The sequence below is a fragment of the Hypanus sabinus genome, chromosome 19 (genome assembly GCF_030144855.1).
Source record: "Hypanus sabinus isolate sHypSab1 chromosome 19, sHypSab1.hap1, whole genome shotgun sequence".
NCBI lineage: Eukaryota > Metazoa > Chordata > Chondrichthyes > Myliobatiformes > Dasyatidae > Hypanus > Hypanus sabinus.
The window spans coordinates 73,449,332-73,464,328 of NC_082724.1; the positions used below are offsets into that span (position 1 = coordinate 73,449,332).

At 41.2% G+C, this 14,997-nt stretch overlaps 1 protein-coding gene across 5 annotated transcripts in view; it reads right to left on the minus strand.

Annotated features, from left to right (window-relative positions):
• The window catches only part of LOC132378059 (uncharacterized), a 130,492-nt gene that overhangs the window by 47,860 nt on the left and 67,635 nt on the right, over positions 1-14,997 (minus strand). For 2 of the 5 annotated variants that reach the window (XM_059944725.1, XM_059944726.1), the window contains one exon: positions 1,152-8,638. The exons of the other annotated variants lie outside the window; for them this stretch is intronic. In XM_059944725.1, coding sequence (XP_059800708.1) covers positions 6,588-8,638 — 2,051 coding nt within the window. In that variant the 3' untranslated portion in view covers positions 1,152-6,587. Of the gene's footprint in view, positions 1-1,151; positions 8,639-14,997 lie in introns of those variants that run through there. 5 annotated transcript variants of the gene reach the window in all.

Genomic DNA, 14,997 nt, shown 5'->3' on the forward strand with positions numbered 1-14,997 from the left:
AGGAAGAACATGAAAACTCCACATGAACAGCATCAGAGCTTTGGATTGAACCCGAGTCATTGGTGGGCCAGCAGCACTGTTGGCTGCACCACTGTCCACCTTTACATGTGTAAAGGTTAATGTCTTTGGTCAAACTAGGCACCTGGCCCTAATGCTTCTGTCTGATCCACACCTTGAGATGGGTTGAGCCAATTCACCAGTGTACTTGAAAGAAGTGTGGCTGTTCTTTCTGATTGAAGAGAAAATCAAAAGCCAGAAAAAAATCTACATACATTTGTCTATCTGAATAGAAATCAAGATCAGAAAATGTAGAGCAACACACAAAGGCACTGGGGGAACTTAGTGGGTCAGATATTCTCCATGGAGAGAAATGGACAGTCGATGTTTCAGGTTAAGACCCTTCATCCGGACTGTCACTATGTACAACCCTGAGATTCATTTTCTCACGGGCAACCTCAAAAGAGATGAAGAAATGAGGAGGTTAGCCTATGAGGAGAGACTAAGTTGATTGAGTTATGCACGCTGAAATTCAGAAGAATGAGAAGAGATCTTTTAGAACTATATAAAACTATGAAAGGAATGGATAAGATAGAGGCAGGAAAATTGTTCCCACTGGCAGGTGAGAATAGAACTAGGGGATTCAAGATTCAGGACAATAGATTTAGGATGGAGCTAAGGACAAGCTGCCTTTCTTAGAGAGTAGCGTGGAATTCTCTTGCCAAGGAAGCAGTAGAGAATACCTCATTATTTTTTCTGCATTGGGAATTAAGTGTTCTAGGGAAAAGGCAGAAGATAGAACAGAGTCCACAACCAGATCAGCGGTGATTTTATGAAATGGCAGAGGAGGTTCAGCTAGCTGAATGGAGCAGGTGGCCTACCCCTGCTCCTACTTATGAAAAGTGAAACAATTCCCACCTTGCAAAACTGAGGTTTTCACTGATTGGTGCTGTCAGTTTACCCAAGAGGGGTTGCAGCAGCATAACTCTAACAGGTAGAGAAAGTTTGCTAGCACCTTAGAAATTCCAGCCTGAATGGAGAGACTGCAAGCCATTGTAGATAGCAGGAGATACACACCTCATCCATTTTAGAACAGCATGTTCACATCTATTATAACCTGCACATTAGAAGGAGAAAGAGGCTGCACAACCAGCAAAAACATTTATTTTGTGAACAAAACGTAAAAAAGTATACTTTTACTGTCTTGTAAATTTGCTATAAAACAACAAAGGCAATAGAGAATCATTACAGGAGATTTTGACAATGACCACTGTGCATCAGCTGTACAAAGTGCATCGCACAGAATGCCACACACAGTAATGCCATCAGAAAGGCATGAAAATATACATTAGTGCTAGTAAAATTAAACATTGTAGACAATTCCAAGTCAATAATCCCTCTTTAATGGAGTTTCCGGGGTCCAGATCACATCTTTACACGAGTCCGGAAGCTCAGTTTTAATGTCAGTATTATCTGCAATGGCAGTCATGTGGCTCCCAGTCTATGACTGAGGCTTATTCACAATAACTAACACATTGACTGGCCTGCTTTCGACCCATATCGGGAGCTACTAGCAACATCCACCCATCAAATCTGTGAGCAATAAGCTTAAAGTAAAGGAAACAGAGAGATACCGCATGTTTAATTTACCAGCAGTATTTTATGCAATTGAAAGCCACAGGAGATTAAGGTCTGCTTGATCAGTTTAGCCAAAAGACTGTAATAGGAATAATGAAGTTAAAATGGTGTCCTTTCTTTCAATGTGAACATTATTCTTTTGGAAAAGGACAGGCTCCTTAAGAAAATGATCTTATTTTAAAAAAAGGACTTATGCTAGGAGACAATGACATTACTGATTTGTGTTTGACATTTCTCATCTATCATCTTGATGAATCCCTTCAGTAGACTTCAAATAATTGCTTGCTGGTTTAAACATCAAGACACTGAAATACTTTACCTATTGACACTATTAAGCCTTAATAAACTTAGCATGCCAATTGCAAGGGTGCTCGTGAGAGGGTACAGAAGAAATATTCATAAACAATAGTACTTAGGTACAGTTTTTAATCTTAGACAGTTGAATATCACAAAATATTATTAATCTTGCAAGGACATGTCAGAACTCCACCGTGAACAGCCCAAACCCGTCTGTGATAGGAGGTTTGGGCACGGGGCTAGCAAACCCATCCCATAAAAATCCAGAGCTGCAGAAACACCAACAGAAGCACCAAAGACCTCATCACTGGGAGAGGAAGGATCATTCAGTAAGCCATATCTGGGGATGACTTGAAAAACTGGTCCAGGACAGAAGCCTCTGTCGAGCTGCTGTTGGCAGCCTATGCCCCAGTAAAGGTGACGGGCTTAAGGAGGAGGAGCAGGACATGTTAAAGATGACCTGCAGTTCCAAAAAGATATTTGCAAGAAGCTGCTTTCTTCTTTGTCTTCCAAACACAAACAACCCCAAACTTAAAGGCTTCGTGGATGCATACTCTCCATTACCTTCACTTTAATATGCATGTCATTTCTGTTATCACCACCCTATCAAGTCAAACAGTCGCACCCCATCACCAACATCAGTCTCCCTGTTAATTCAAAAAGAACATACTGTGAATCCAAAATAAAGCAGTAAACGTTGCAAATATCCAGCAAGGCAGACAGCATCTATAGAGGGAGAAACATCAAGATACTTAAGCATTTTATCTATTAACACTATCAAATCTTAATAAACCTATCATGCCAATTGTAAGGATGCTTGTGAGAATATACAAATGGATTTGACATTTCAGCTCAGCAATTTTTGCTACAATTCCCATCAAATCAGAGGACTCCTGTCAGTCTCATTCCGTCCCTTCTATTCCCTCTCTCATCCCCACCATCTCTGATTCTCCTGCCACTTACCAGTTAATATACCAGCCTGCCTTTGAGAAGTGAGAGACTAGAATAGCTACGGAGTTTCTGGAAACCGGTGAACTGGACTACCTGGTTACAGGGAGAACGTGCAAACCCCACACGGACAGCACAGAGGGTCAGATTTTAACTTGGAGCTGTGTGCTATTACCTGTTGCATCACTGTACCACCGCCTTTTCCTGAGAGAAACAGACATTAATTTTGATTATCTCATCATAAATGCTGTCTGTCCTGCTGATTCAAAACCATGCATTCATTATTCCCTATACAGTTATGCATATTCATGCACTTCCTTCCATGCATCCACACCACCACCTCCCCTGAATGACAATATTAGTTCCTCTTGCATCACAGACCAGTTTCTGCGGCCGATGCCACTCTTCGCTTCCAACTGCAGGTGCTGGCATGTATACTGCAGCTGTGAAAGTCCATCAAGCAACTCCCTGCATGGAGAAGGTGCTGAGCTTTAGCTAGTGCATGTTTATTTTCTTAGCGAAGAGGTCTATTCAAGGGAGCCTTTAGAAAAGGAGTTGCTTCTCCATCCATCTTGCTGCAATGGTGTATGTAAAAGATGGAACCATGTGGTCATATAAATACAATACTGTGCTTCAAAGGGAAGAAAATGGTAAGCAGTATTTTTACAAGGCCATAGTTGTAAGCTATGATATTGCTGTTTTGAAAATACTGTAACTTACTTTTCCCAGAGATTGGGATTCTTGCAAACATTATTTTTGTTTAAAACTGTGAAGGTATGTTTGAAAAATAAGTCATGGTTACTAGTAAAGATTTGCTATGCTGTCCTCACTTAAGTTTTCCATTATGTTTATTTTCAAGGGAAGGCTGGAGAAAAGTCTTCAATCTTCTTTGAAGAAATCGGAGAAGCAGTGGGGTTATTTATCAGCTTCTGCAGGTATTTCCTGGAAACATCTCTCATTAACTCTCCCTCTGTGAATGGCATTTGACACCACGAATGTGGTTATCTCTATCCATTGATATTATGGATTCTTCAGCAATGCAATTATACTATGTTTCCATTTTTTTAAATGTCACATTTGTGATATTATACGCTGATGCTCAAATGATGCAGCAATGCTTTTAGATGATTGTCTCTTCAACATGATTGTCTGTATTTTGTAGGGCGACTGAGGACAGCAACAGGGACGTTTCCTGTGCTTGGAGCTAATTGTTATCAATCTAGTCACAGACGTAGAGAGGTAGTTGGCTGGAACAGGTTGGAGCAGGGAATCCGACTGATCCTGAACAAAGCCAATGAATTCCTTACGAGAGCTCAGATCCCATAATCTGATAGTTGGCCAGTTTGAATTTTGTGTCCAACATTTTTCATCTCATACTGAAACCCAAAATATAATGGTAGCGTAGTGATTAGCATGACAGTATTACAGCTCGGGGCAGTGGCGCTTGGAGTTCAATTCCGATGTCACCTGTAAGGAGTCCTTCCTATGGAACATAGGGATTTTCTCCAGTTTCCTCCCACAGTCCGAAGATGTATCTGTTAGTAGGTTAATTGGCAAATTGTCATTTGGCTAGGGTTAAATCGTGGTTGCTCGGCAGTGCAGCTTGAAGGGCTGGAAGAACCCATTTCTCAAAATAAATAAATAAAATGGCTAAATGGAATGGAATCCATATGATGTGCTCAATAATGGTCCAAGGTACATGATACATCTTTGGACTGTGGGAGGAAACTGGAGAAAATTTACATGTTCCATGGGAAGGACTCCTTACAGATGACATGATCTTCTACAAAATCCTACCTTGGCGCCTCACTGTGGCGTAGGAGTGACACTGGCTGAACATCAGCGGAGTACGGCAGAGATTCGTTCTCTGGCGGGTCTAACCTAGCCGTGAAGGTGATGTTCCATCGGTACACTACTAGACTAGATCTAGTAGTAGGATCGTGGCTGGCTAAGTCAAGGAGGTAAGCATGCCTTTGCTACTTTGTAGGCTATGCCTCTTCAGGCAAAGGCTGCACCCAACGAGGATGCTGGCAGCAGGACGTCTGATGGTGTCTGTGGCAGATGAATCCAAAAGGGTCAATGTACGGCCACCTTGGTGGCACGCGGAGGAACCGGAGTGCTGGTCAACGGATGGCATCACTAGACTAGTTAGTTGTCACTGCGGGGCAGCTTCCGTATCCGCTAAGTCTGCTACACTCCTGTGCACCACTCAGCATCAGGTCTGGAAGCCCAGAGAGACTGTATGGTGGGGGCACGACACCGTCTGTCTTATTACTGTGCAAGGTGTGTTGGAGTAGAGTTTCTGGATGGTGTCGATGTGGGAGACAGTGCCGATCCAATGCTGGTCTTGTGGCCCATAAACGTGCCTGCAGAGACTAAACTCTCAGCGCAGTCAACATCGAATCCGACGGACAGCCGAAGAAGAAGAAAGAAGAAGTTACATGATCTAAAACGAGTGAGCTCACTTTGGGCAAATAAAACTATTGGATTAATGTCAGTGATTGGCTTCTGAGATTCTTTCTTCTCCTGCTCAGTTCTCATTCTGCTTCCTTAACCAATGGACTTTCTCAGTCTCTTCACAATATATTATATGCTGGCACAATAGGTCCTGGTTGAAGCTGCATGTGAATAAGCAAGGCAAAATGTGCTAAAATCATTGACAAGACAAAGGATGAAAAGTTACTTTCCATGGACTTTTTTAAAAAATGAAGGCAGGAATTTGTGAGGAGTCGTCCCATCCACTGAAAATAATTCACGGCGTATGTAAAACACAAATGACTTACATTTGCAACTAAAATTTCATCTAGGGAAACAGACTTTAGAAGATTCATTTCAGATTTTCTGTGAGCAAATTAATGACAGGTGAATACAAGGAAGCTGAATAAACACTGGATTGCAAACTGGGTGATTCCTTCAAAGCAAAGATCTGTAGGTGTTTCCATTTGCTTCTGAAATCTGACAATTGAAAATGGAATGGATTCCAATTCCAGTTTGTGTAAAGCTACTGTTATTCCTTTCTGCCTTTCATTCGCTTTCTCTCTCTCTATGGAAAACTAGAGTGCCTCTGTCTCTACCTGACTTGTGTTTTAGTATATATTCTTGCTCTTCAAAAAGAAATTCTTCAAGGAGAGTGTTGATGGTGAGGCTTGTACTACGGAATATATAAATAAGGTGACCGTTGGTAAATGGGCTGGTCTCCTGATGTGTTCCCAGGGCAATATTACTGTGTCCATAGAAAATCTGGTATATTGATCTCTCTGACAAATTGAAAAAGTGCAAAGTATTTAATTTGCAGAGCATAATCATTATTGGTTTGGTTTCCAACTCACAAAAAAACATCTAGTAAATAACATAGTTTCAGCATGTTTTTAGATTGGTATTATTCTCACCCCAGCTCAATGAAGTGCAAACACCCCACTGTTTATTGTCAGGATGAACTGCAGTTGAGGTGAGGAGAGTTTTGTAAGATAGTACATTAATAAATCGGAGAAGTAGGTTTGGTGCCAACTTGTAAGTAATGGGTTTCACAGCCACACATTGAAACGTTAGTCAAATTTCAATTCTTGGCTGCTCCTCCCTGCACTTCTTTCAGCCAGTGATGGTAACCATGAGCCTTTCATCACTGATAACACCAGTTACCTTATTCCTCCAGCAGATCTGCTCCTTTCCTCCCACATTATTAAAGAAATCACATCTCCACCCAAGTATTAAAGTTCAATTGTGTCACTGGAAAGACTGACATCATCAGTCACCCTGACATCTATAAAGCTCTTCTTTGCTTCAAGATCGAAGTCTTCAGTATTTGAATTTACCTCAGGATTGTCTTGAGAGAGAAGACTCTCACTGACTGGATCGGCAGATGGGGCACTCTCCTCTGAAGAACGCTCACGTGTCCATGTGTACCAGTGGATTCCAAATGATGTCCTGGAAATGCTGTCCACGGAACTTCCTGATGCAGACCTGTGCAGTCTGCTGGAAGCTTGGTTGCTGTCGATATCCTGGACTGACTGCTTTGACGTATCTGTTTGGTTGTTGCTTAGCGAGCTGCTCTTGGCCACACTGTGCAAATAGTCGGGGTCACTATTGCGACGCCTAAAATCCAGTGGAACCACTGTAACATTACCCTGATCAGACACCTTGTGCACTCTCAGAGAAGAGCGGGAGTCTTCTATGGTCATGTGGCTGGGACACTGAAGACCAGAATCATTAAACAGGCTGTCTCTGACTATGTGTTCTCTGAAAAGTGCTTCATCGATGCTTCGGCTGAGGTTGATGGGTGAAGGTGGGCGTAGGTCAAACTCATTGAGAGACACAGAAGACTCTTTCTCAATGCAGATACTGGTAAATGAGCGGCCCAGCAGCAGATTGTGAGATTTGGGTCCCAGAACTGGAATCTTGGGTCTGTGGTCCAGTGAGATGATTGAACCATTGTTGTTATAGTAACTCTTGGCAGGTTTTTCTTGATTAGTTCCATTAATTGTTTTAAGAGGCATGGACTCAGGCCGGTTATGTATAAGGTTCTTGAAGATATCATTGCCCGTTATCCTGTCCTGGGCCCCAGAAGACCAGTCAAAGCAATTGTTTGGGTACTCTGGCACTTCATTTTTCCTATACTGGTGGAAATATTGAACAATTTTCCTCCAGCAGGTGTGGTCAGGCCTGGCATGTTGCTGGCAGAAGGCATACGAGGCCACGAAACTCATGGCAAAAGACATTGCAATCTCAAAACTCCGATACCAGAACTGAACGAACCACCATGCCCAATAGAACTGGCCCTTCTCTCCTAATAGTCCATAATTCCAAAGCGTGGCATAGACATGAAAAGCGCAACAGAGAAACCCAAAAGCAGCACTGATCGCCATCACCTTCGTGGAGAGTAAAAGCTGCTTTAATGTTCTTCCATGATTCTGTGGCTCGACTGGTTCCTCATTACCAATGACTGGCTTCTGAATCTGCTGCACAGTGGCTTCAGAATGACTCTGGAGCTTGCGGTAGCTGAGGAAGAAGGCAGTGATCAGAAAAGAAGCCCACGAGACAGAAAAGACATGCAGGACCACGTTCACAGCGGGATTCACCAGGAGGTAAAGAAGATCTCCACTTATCAACACAATGAAGTGGACAGCAGCAATCATGGACAGGGTGGTGGGGTTCTGGAATTTTGAGGAGAGCATCTGAAGATCCCCCATCTTCAGTAAGAGCAGTGTCAGAATGCCAAAAGTAGTGATGAGGAGGGGAAATGTGATGTTGTACAGCATCAAACCACTTATCAGGGGAAGTCTGAACTTGCTGCCATACGGATCAAGGAACAAGTACACTGCTCTTAAGAGGGCCAATGCAAATAGCATGGCATTAGCTGCCATGAGATAATGAAGGTCTGGAATGGCCAAAATTGGAGAGCCAATCAAATTAATTAGTGATATTACTATGAGGATAACAAAGAGTACTCCTGCTCCATAAATGTGCATTTCCCAAGCAAATCCCAAAGTCTGTTTCATCTGTTTCCACTGGGTGAATGTTTTATTAAATGCACAGTCCCTGTCCAGTGTGGAGCAGAGTTCGAAATGGGAGCTAATTTTATCGGAATGATTGCCAGTAGCCATCTTGGAGTCTACAGTGTGATTTGGCATTTGGGCATTGTTAGGTATTATCCATTTCCGTCCCGGCCCATTGCGAGTGTCCTGTCCTTTGGGAGAAGTTGTGTTGACACCAGTCGAAGTATTGGAAGCTATTTTCATTGTCGGTGTTTGAGTGTCATTCCCTGTAAAAGAGAACATCAGTGATATTATTGAGAGGGTCACTGAGAGCCATGGCCTTTCTTTATTTATTTAGAGATAAATAGACAACAACCCCAGCCTAATTGTGGGACTATTTATAATGACCAATTAACCTATTAACCGGTACATCTTTAGATTGTGAAAGGAAACCAGAGCACTCGGAGGAGACCCACGTGCACACGGAAAGTAATGTACAAACTTGCCTACAGAGGACGCCGGAAATGAACTCCGAACCCCTGAGTGTCATGCTAACTGCAACATTAAAGTGGCAGGGATGATCCCGTTCTCAAAGCTAAAATGCCGAAGAATATTGACTAAGTGTAGCACATTATTTTGGTCTGTTTACTCCCAGTACATCAACAAATAGATCTGAAATATTTTGTAAACTATCAAAATCACTTTGATAAATACGTAGTTTATAACTATTTACTGAAAACCTGGATAATGTTTTCACTTCCTCCCCCATATCAATTGATGAAGTACACTGTACCTATTCTAAACAAGTTAGCTGAGCACAGGGGCTCTAAAAGCTGCATTTTAAAAGAGGCATGGTAGAATCATAGTACTGGACATAATACTGGACTAGTAATTGAGAATGGTAGAGGAACTCAGCAGGTCAGACAGTATCTATGGAAGGAAAAAGACAGTCAACATTTTGGGCCAAGATTCTTCATCTTCTGTAATTGAGAGCTTCTGCTTGCTGTTAAAGAAGTATCACCAGTGAATTCCGGTTAATTGGATCATTGGTTAGTACAAGCAGCTGCCTATTTGGGAGAACTCATAAAGAATAGAAACTAATTGAGAAAATAGCTGAAATTCCCTTCACTTCTTTGGGACACTATGCCACTTAATTGGGACAGGAGACTGTTGCTAAACAGTTTCAAACTAGCATCTGTCGTGTGTAATTGTGTGGCTACTAGACACCACACTGTGCTTGGAGTGAACAGATTTTAAATAGTGTCAATTACATGTGCTTGTGTTATGTTATCCATTTGGGCAAAATGATGCCGATTCAAAATGCAGTGAGGTTTAATCATTTTGTTTTTTATTTTGACTTTACAAAATTTCAGACCTTTGTCAAGATACCGCTAAATCCAGATCTGCAGAAGCCTTTCAAGAAGATGTCTCTAATTGCTGCTGCTTCTCAGATAGTTAGGAGATGGGCTATAAATGCTGGCTCTCCCATGATTTAATTAAAAACTACGGAACAGGTCTGTCAGATGACACATTTCCAAGCCTACTGTGTATTTCCACCTGGTCAATGACAGTTTCCACATTAGTACCCAGGACACGTCCCCTTTACATTGCTGATATCAAGGAGGAAGTACAAGAACCTGAAGACACACACTCAATGTTTCAGGAACAGCTTCTTTCCTTCTGCCATCAAAGTTCTGAATAGACCATGAACCCAAAAACATTATCTCAATATTTTTTCCTTAATTAATTTTCTTTTTATTAAATACATTTCTTATTATAATTATGGATGGCAATGAACTGCTGCTGCAAAACAAATTTTGCACCATATTAACCATATAACAATTACAGCACAGAAACAGGTCATCTCGGCCCTTCTAGTCCGTGCTGAACACTTATTCTCACCTAGTCCCACTTACCTGCACTCAGCCCATAACCCTCCATTCCCTTCCTGTCCACATACCTATCCAATTTTTTATAAATGACAAAATCAAACCTGCCTCTACCACTTCTACTGGAAGCTCGTTCCACACAGCTACCACTCTCTGAGTAAAGAAGTTCCCCCTCATATTACCCCTAAACTTTTGCCCCTCAACTCTCAAATCATGTCCTCTTGTTAGGATCTCCCCTACTCTCAATGGAAAAAGTCTTTCCATGTCAACTCTATCTATCCCCCTCATAACTTTAAATACTTCTATCAAGTTCCCCCTCAACCTTCTACGCTCCAAAGAATAAAGACCTAATATTCCAGTGATATGAAACCTGATTCTGTTTCTGAATTAATGCATAGCTTGGGACCATGAAATTACAGCGCATTAATGAGATTATGAATCATTTTAAGATAAATGTAATGAAAATCCATCTACAATTGGTCAGCAGATGAAGCCAATGGTTGGGTTCTGTGCTAGCATCATGAACTTGAAAGCTTTCACTTTTAGAACTACCATCCCTGAGTACTTTCTTTCTGTTAACAGCAGTTTTAATTCAAGCTGGTGCGAGAAGATTGCAGATTCAGTTATAATATAGGCTGAGTTGGTGTGTTATAGACCATAAGAAATTAGAGCAGAATTAGTCCATTCAACCCATTGAGTCAGCTCCACCATTCTGTTATTGTATGAGAGTCGGTCTGGAGGGTAAGAGGGGAATGATGCCTGTTAAAACATCTCCCAGTATGTGCATTGTTGGAAGAAAGTTTCAGTTATATTATCAAACCAAAACTCATTAATTCAGCTTCTCCGTCAGCAGCATGACTGCCACATTCACATCTCATTTAAACTGGTATGAATTGGTAAAAATGGACTAATTCAAAGTTCAAAATAAATTTATTATCAAAGTATATATGTTGCCAGATACTGCCTTGAGATTCATTTCAGGCAGGCACTTAGAGGAAAAAAGTACAAAAAATAAATATAAACAATGACTTGACAAACAACCACATTGCAAAAGAAGACAAACTATGCAAATAAAACATAACACTGAGAACAAGAGTTGTAAAGAGCCCCGAAAGCAAGTCTGTAGGTCATAGGATCAGTTGATAGTGGTGACTGAAGGCTTCTGTACCTCCTGCCCAATAGCACAGGTGTGAAAATGTGACTTTCCTGTGGCAGCACTCCATAGAAATGTGCTCAATGGTGAGAATGGCTTTGCCTACAATTGGCTGGGCTGTACCCCCCACTTTCTGAAGCCTTTTCAGATTCAGATTCAGATTCAGTTTATTGTCATTTAGGAACCACAAATGCAATGCAGTTAAACAATGAGACAATGTTCCCCCAGAATGATATCACAAAAAGCATATGACAAAACAGACTACACCAGAAAATCCACATAACATTTGGCAATCCCCAATCCAGAGTCCGGAGAGGCTGCTGCGTATTAATATCGCGCTACCGTCTTAGCGCGTTTCCCGGAAAGGAGCTCCAAATCCACCAGACAAACAAGACCATAAACTAAAGCTACGAAGACCTGCACAAAACCACATAGTTACAACAGTGCAAACAATAGCATAATTGATAAAAAAAAACAGACCATGAGCACAGTAAAAATAGCCCAAAGATGTCATGTTTCCATACCAGGCTGTGACACAACCAGTTAGGACCACTGTGCATCTATAGAGGTTTGTCAAAGTTTAACCAGACAGAGCTTATAACCCAGTTAAATGTTCATCATTTCTCCAGACTGGTTGAAACGTGGCTAACAGCACTCAAAACAGCCAACCAGAAAGCAAAAGTAGTGTTCATCTGTACATATTAGAAACGTGAACAGCAGAGAATCAGATTTGGATAAAATTTAAATCTTGTCATCACAAAACTTTGAATGGAAAACGGAGGCCTCACCTCGAGTCAGTCTGAAATCAATGACACATTCAGGAATTTTTACTCCGGAATTTATTCTTCTGAATCCTCAAACAATAAGATTTCAGTCGAGAATTTTTTTAAACAGCTTAAATATCCCCATATTCTCTCCTGATTTCAAAATGAGACGGAATGAGCCAATATCATTAGAGGAAATATCCTCAGCCATCTTGTCACTGCAAACTGGTAAATCTCCAAGACCTGATGGGTTTCCTGTAGAATTCTTTAAATAATTTTCGTCTCCGCTCTTACCCCAATTAACCTTGGTTCTATCTGATTCGTTTAAACAAGGTACATTACCAGTATCATTTAATAAGGCATGCATAATTCTTCTAGTGAAGAGAGGCAAGGATCCAACAGAGTGCTTGTCATACAGACCAATCTCTCTGTTAAATGTCGATGTCAAAATTTTAGCTAAAGTCTTGGCCTGTAGACTGGAGAACACCCTACCCTTAATTATTTCTGAAGACCAAACTGGCTTCATCAAAAACCGCCTCCTTTTTTAACACACGCCACCTCTTTAATATTTTATACTCACCTTCAGTTGGAATCCCTGAATGTGTCATTTCCTTAGATGCAGAGAAAGTGTTCGACTGTGTGGAATGGAATTACCTCTTTGCTGTTTTAGAAAAATTTGATTTCGGACCAAGTTTTATCATGTGGATTAAACTGTTATATTCGTATCCCACCACCTCTGTTTTGACCAACTCTCAGCAATCCCAACCCTTCAACCTCAAACGTGGAACCCACCAAGGGTGCCCGTTAAGCCCTTTACTTTTTGATCTGGCCATAGAGCCACTGGCAATTGCATTCCATAGTTGTGCGGACCTGACCTGGGGGGGGGGGGGAGTTGAGCACAAAGTTTCCTTTTATGCTGATGATCTTTTACTTTTTATATCAAACCCAATCACCTCCTTACCCCTCATGTTCTCACTCCTTCACAAATTTCGCCAGTTTTCTGGATACAAACTTACACAAGAGTGAACTTTTCCCAATAAATAGAGTAGCACAAACGTTAGAGTTTCATAACCTCCCTTTTAAGGTACTGAATAACCAATTTACTTACCTTGGTGACAAGGAAATATAAGTGTCTTTTTGGGGAAAACTTTACTAATTTGTTAAAACAAACAAAAACAAAGTCTAGTACAGTGGTCACCCCTGTCCATGTCCCTGATGGGCCAAATCAACATTGTCAAAATGAACATCCTTCCTAAATTTTTATACCTTTTTCAATCCATACCAATTTTCATTCCTAAGCAATTTTGACTCGCTAGACTCAGTCATATCATCCTACCTATGAAAGGGCAAGTGTCCCCGACTGAATAAAGTTCATCTTTAAAAATCTAAAAGCGTTGGGGCATGGCTTTGCTGAATTTCCGCTCATACTACTGGGCAGCTAATATCTGTTGTCTCATCTTTTGGTCTCATTTTAATATCAGTCTGACTGCCCATTATGGGTGACAATGGAGCTGAACTCTACTAAGAATGTTTCCATCTCTGCACTTCTTGGATCCACACTCCCTTTTCGTACATCTAAACCAATTGCTAATCCTGTCATCAGGCACACCCAGAGAGCATGGCTCAGTTCAGAAAGCGTAGTGGTCACCATGGCTTCTCTCTTTCAAGTCCTGTTCTACATAGTCACTTCTTCCAGCCTTCTATACGTGATACAACATTTCAAGACTGGTACAGAAAGAGGGCATCAGATGCTTTAAAGATCTTTTTTTAGACAACTGTTTTGCATCATTTGAACAATTGTCTGCAAAGTTTAATCTACCCAACACTCATTTCTTTAGATATTAGCAAATTAGACATTTTATCCACCCTCTGATACCAAACTTCCCTGAGACACCCGACACAAACGTCGTTGTTTCTCTGTATGAATCCTTCGCGTAACAGTCTAATATCTACAAACCCCATTTCCAGAAAAGTTGGGATATTTTCCAAAATGCAATAAAACAAAAATCTGTGATATGTTAATTCACGTGAATCTTTATTTAACTGACAAAAGTACAAAGAAAAGATTTTCAATAGTTTTACTGACCAACTTAATTGTATTTTGTAAATATACACAAATTTAGAATTTGATGGCTGCAACACACTCAACAAAAGTTGGGACAGAGGCATGTTTACCATTGTGTTACATCACCTTTCCTTTTAATAACACTTCTTAATCATTTTGGAACTGAGGATACTAATTGTAGTAGATTTGCAATTGGAAATTTTGTCCATTCTTGCTTGATATAAGACTTCAGCTGCTCAACAGTCCGTAGTCTCCATTGTCTGATTCTCCTCTTCATGATGTGCCATACATTTTCAATAAGAGATAGATCTGGACTGGCAGCAGGCCAGTCAAGCACACACACTCTGTGTCTACAAAGCCACGCTGTTGTAACCCGTGCAGAATATGGTCTGGCATTGTCCTGCTGAAATAAGCATGGACGTCCCAGCAAGAGACGTCGCCTTGATGGCAACATATGTCTCTCTAAAATCCTAATATACACCTCAGAGTCAATGGTACCTTCACATACATGCAACTCACCCATGCCGTGGGCACTGATGCAGCCCCATACCATCACAGATGCTGGCTTTTGCACCTTTCACTGATAACAATCAGGATGGTCGTTTTCATCTTTGGCACGAAGAACTCGACGCCCATTTTTTCCAAAAACTAGTTGAAATGTGGACTCATCTGACCACAGCACAAGGTTCCACAGTCTTTTGGTCTATTTGAGATGAGCTCGGGCCCAGAGAACTCACCGGCGTTTCTGCATAGAGTTGATGTATGGCTTCCTCCT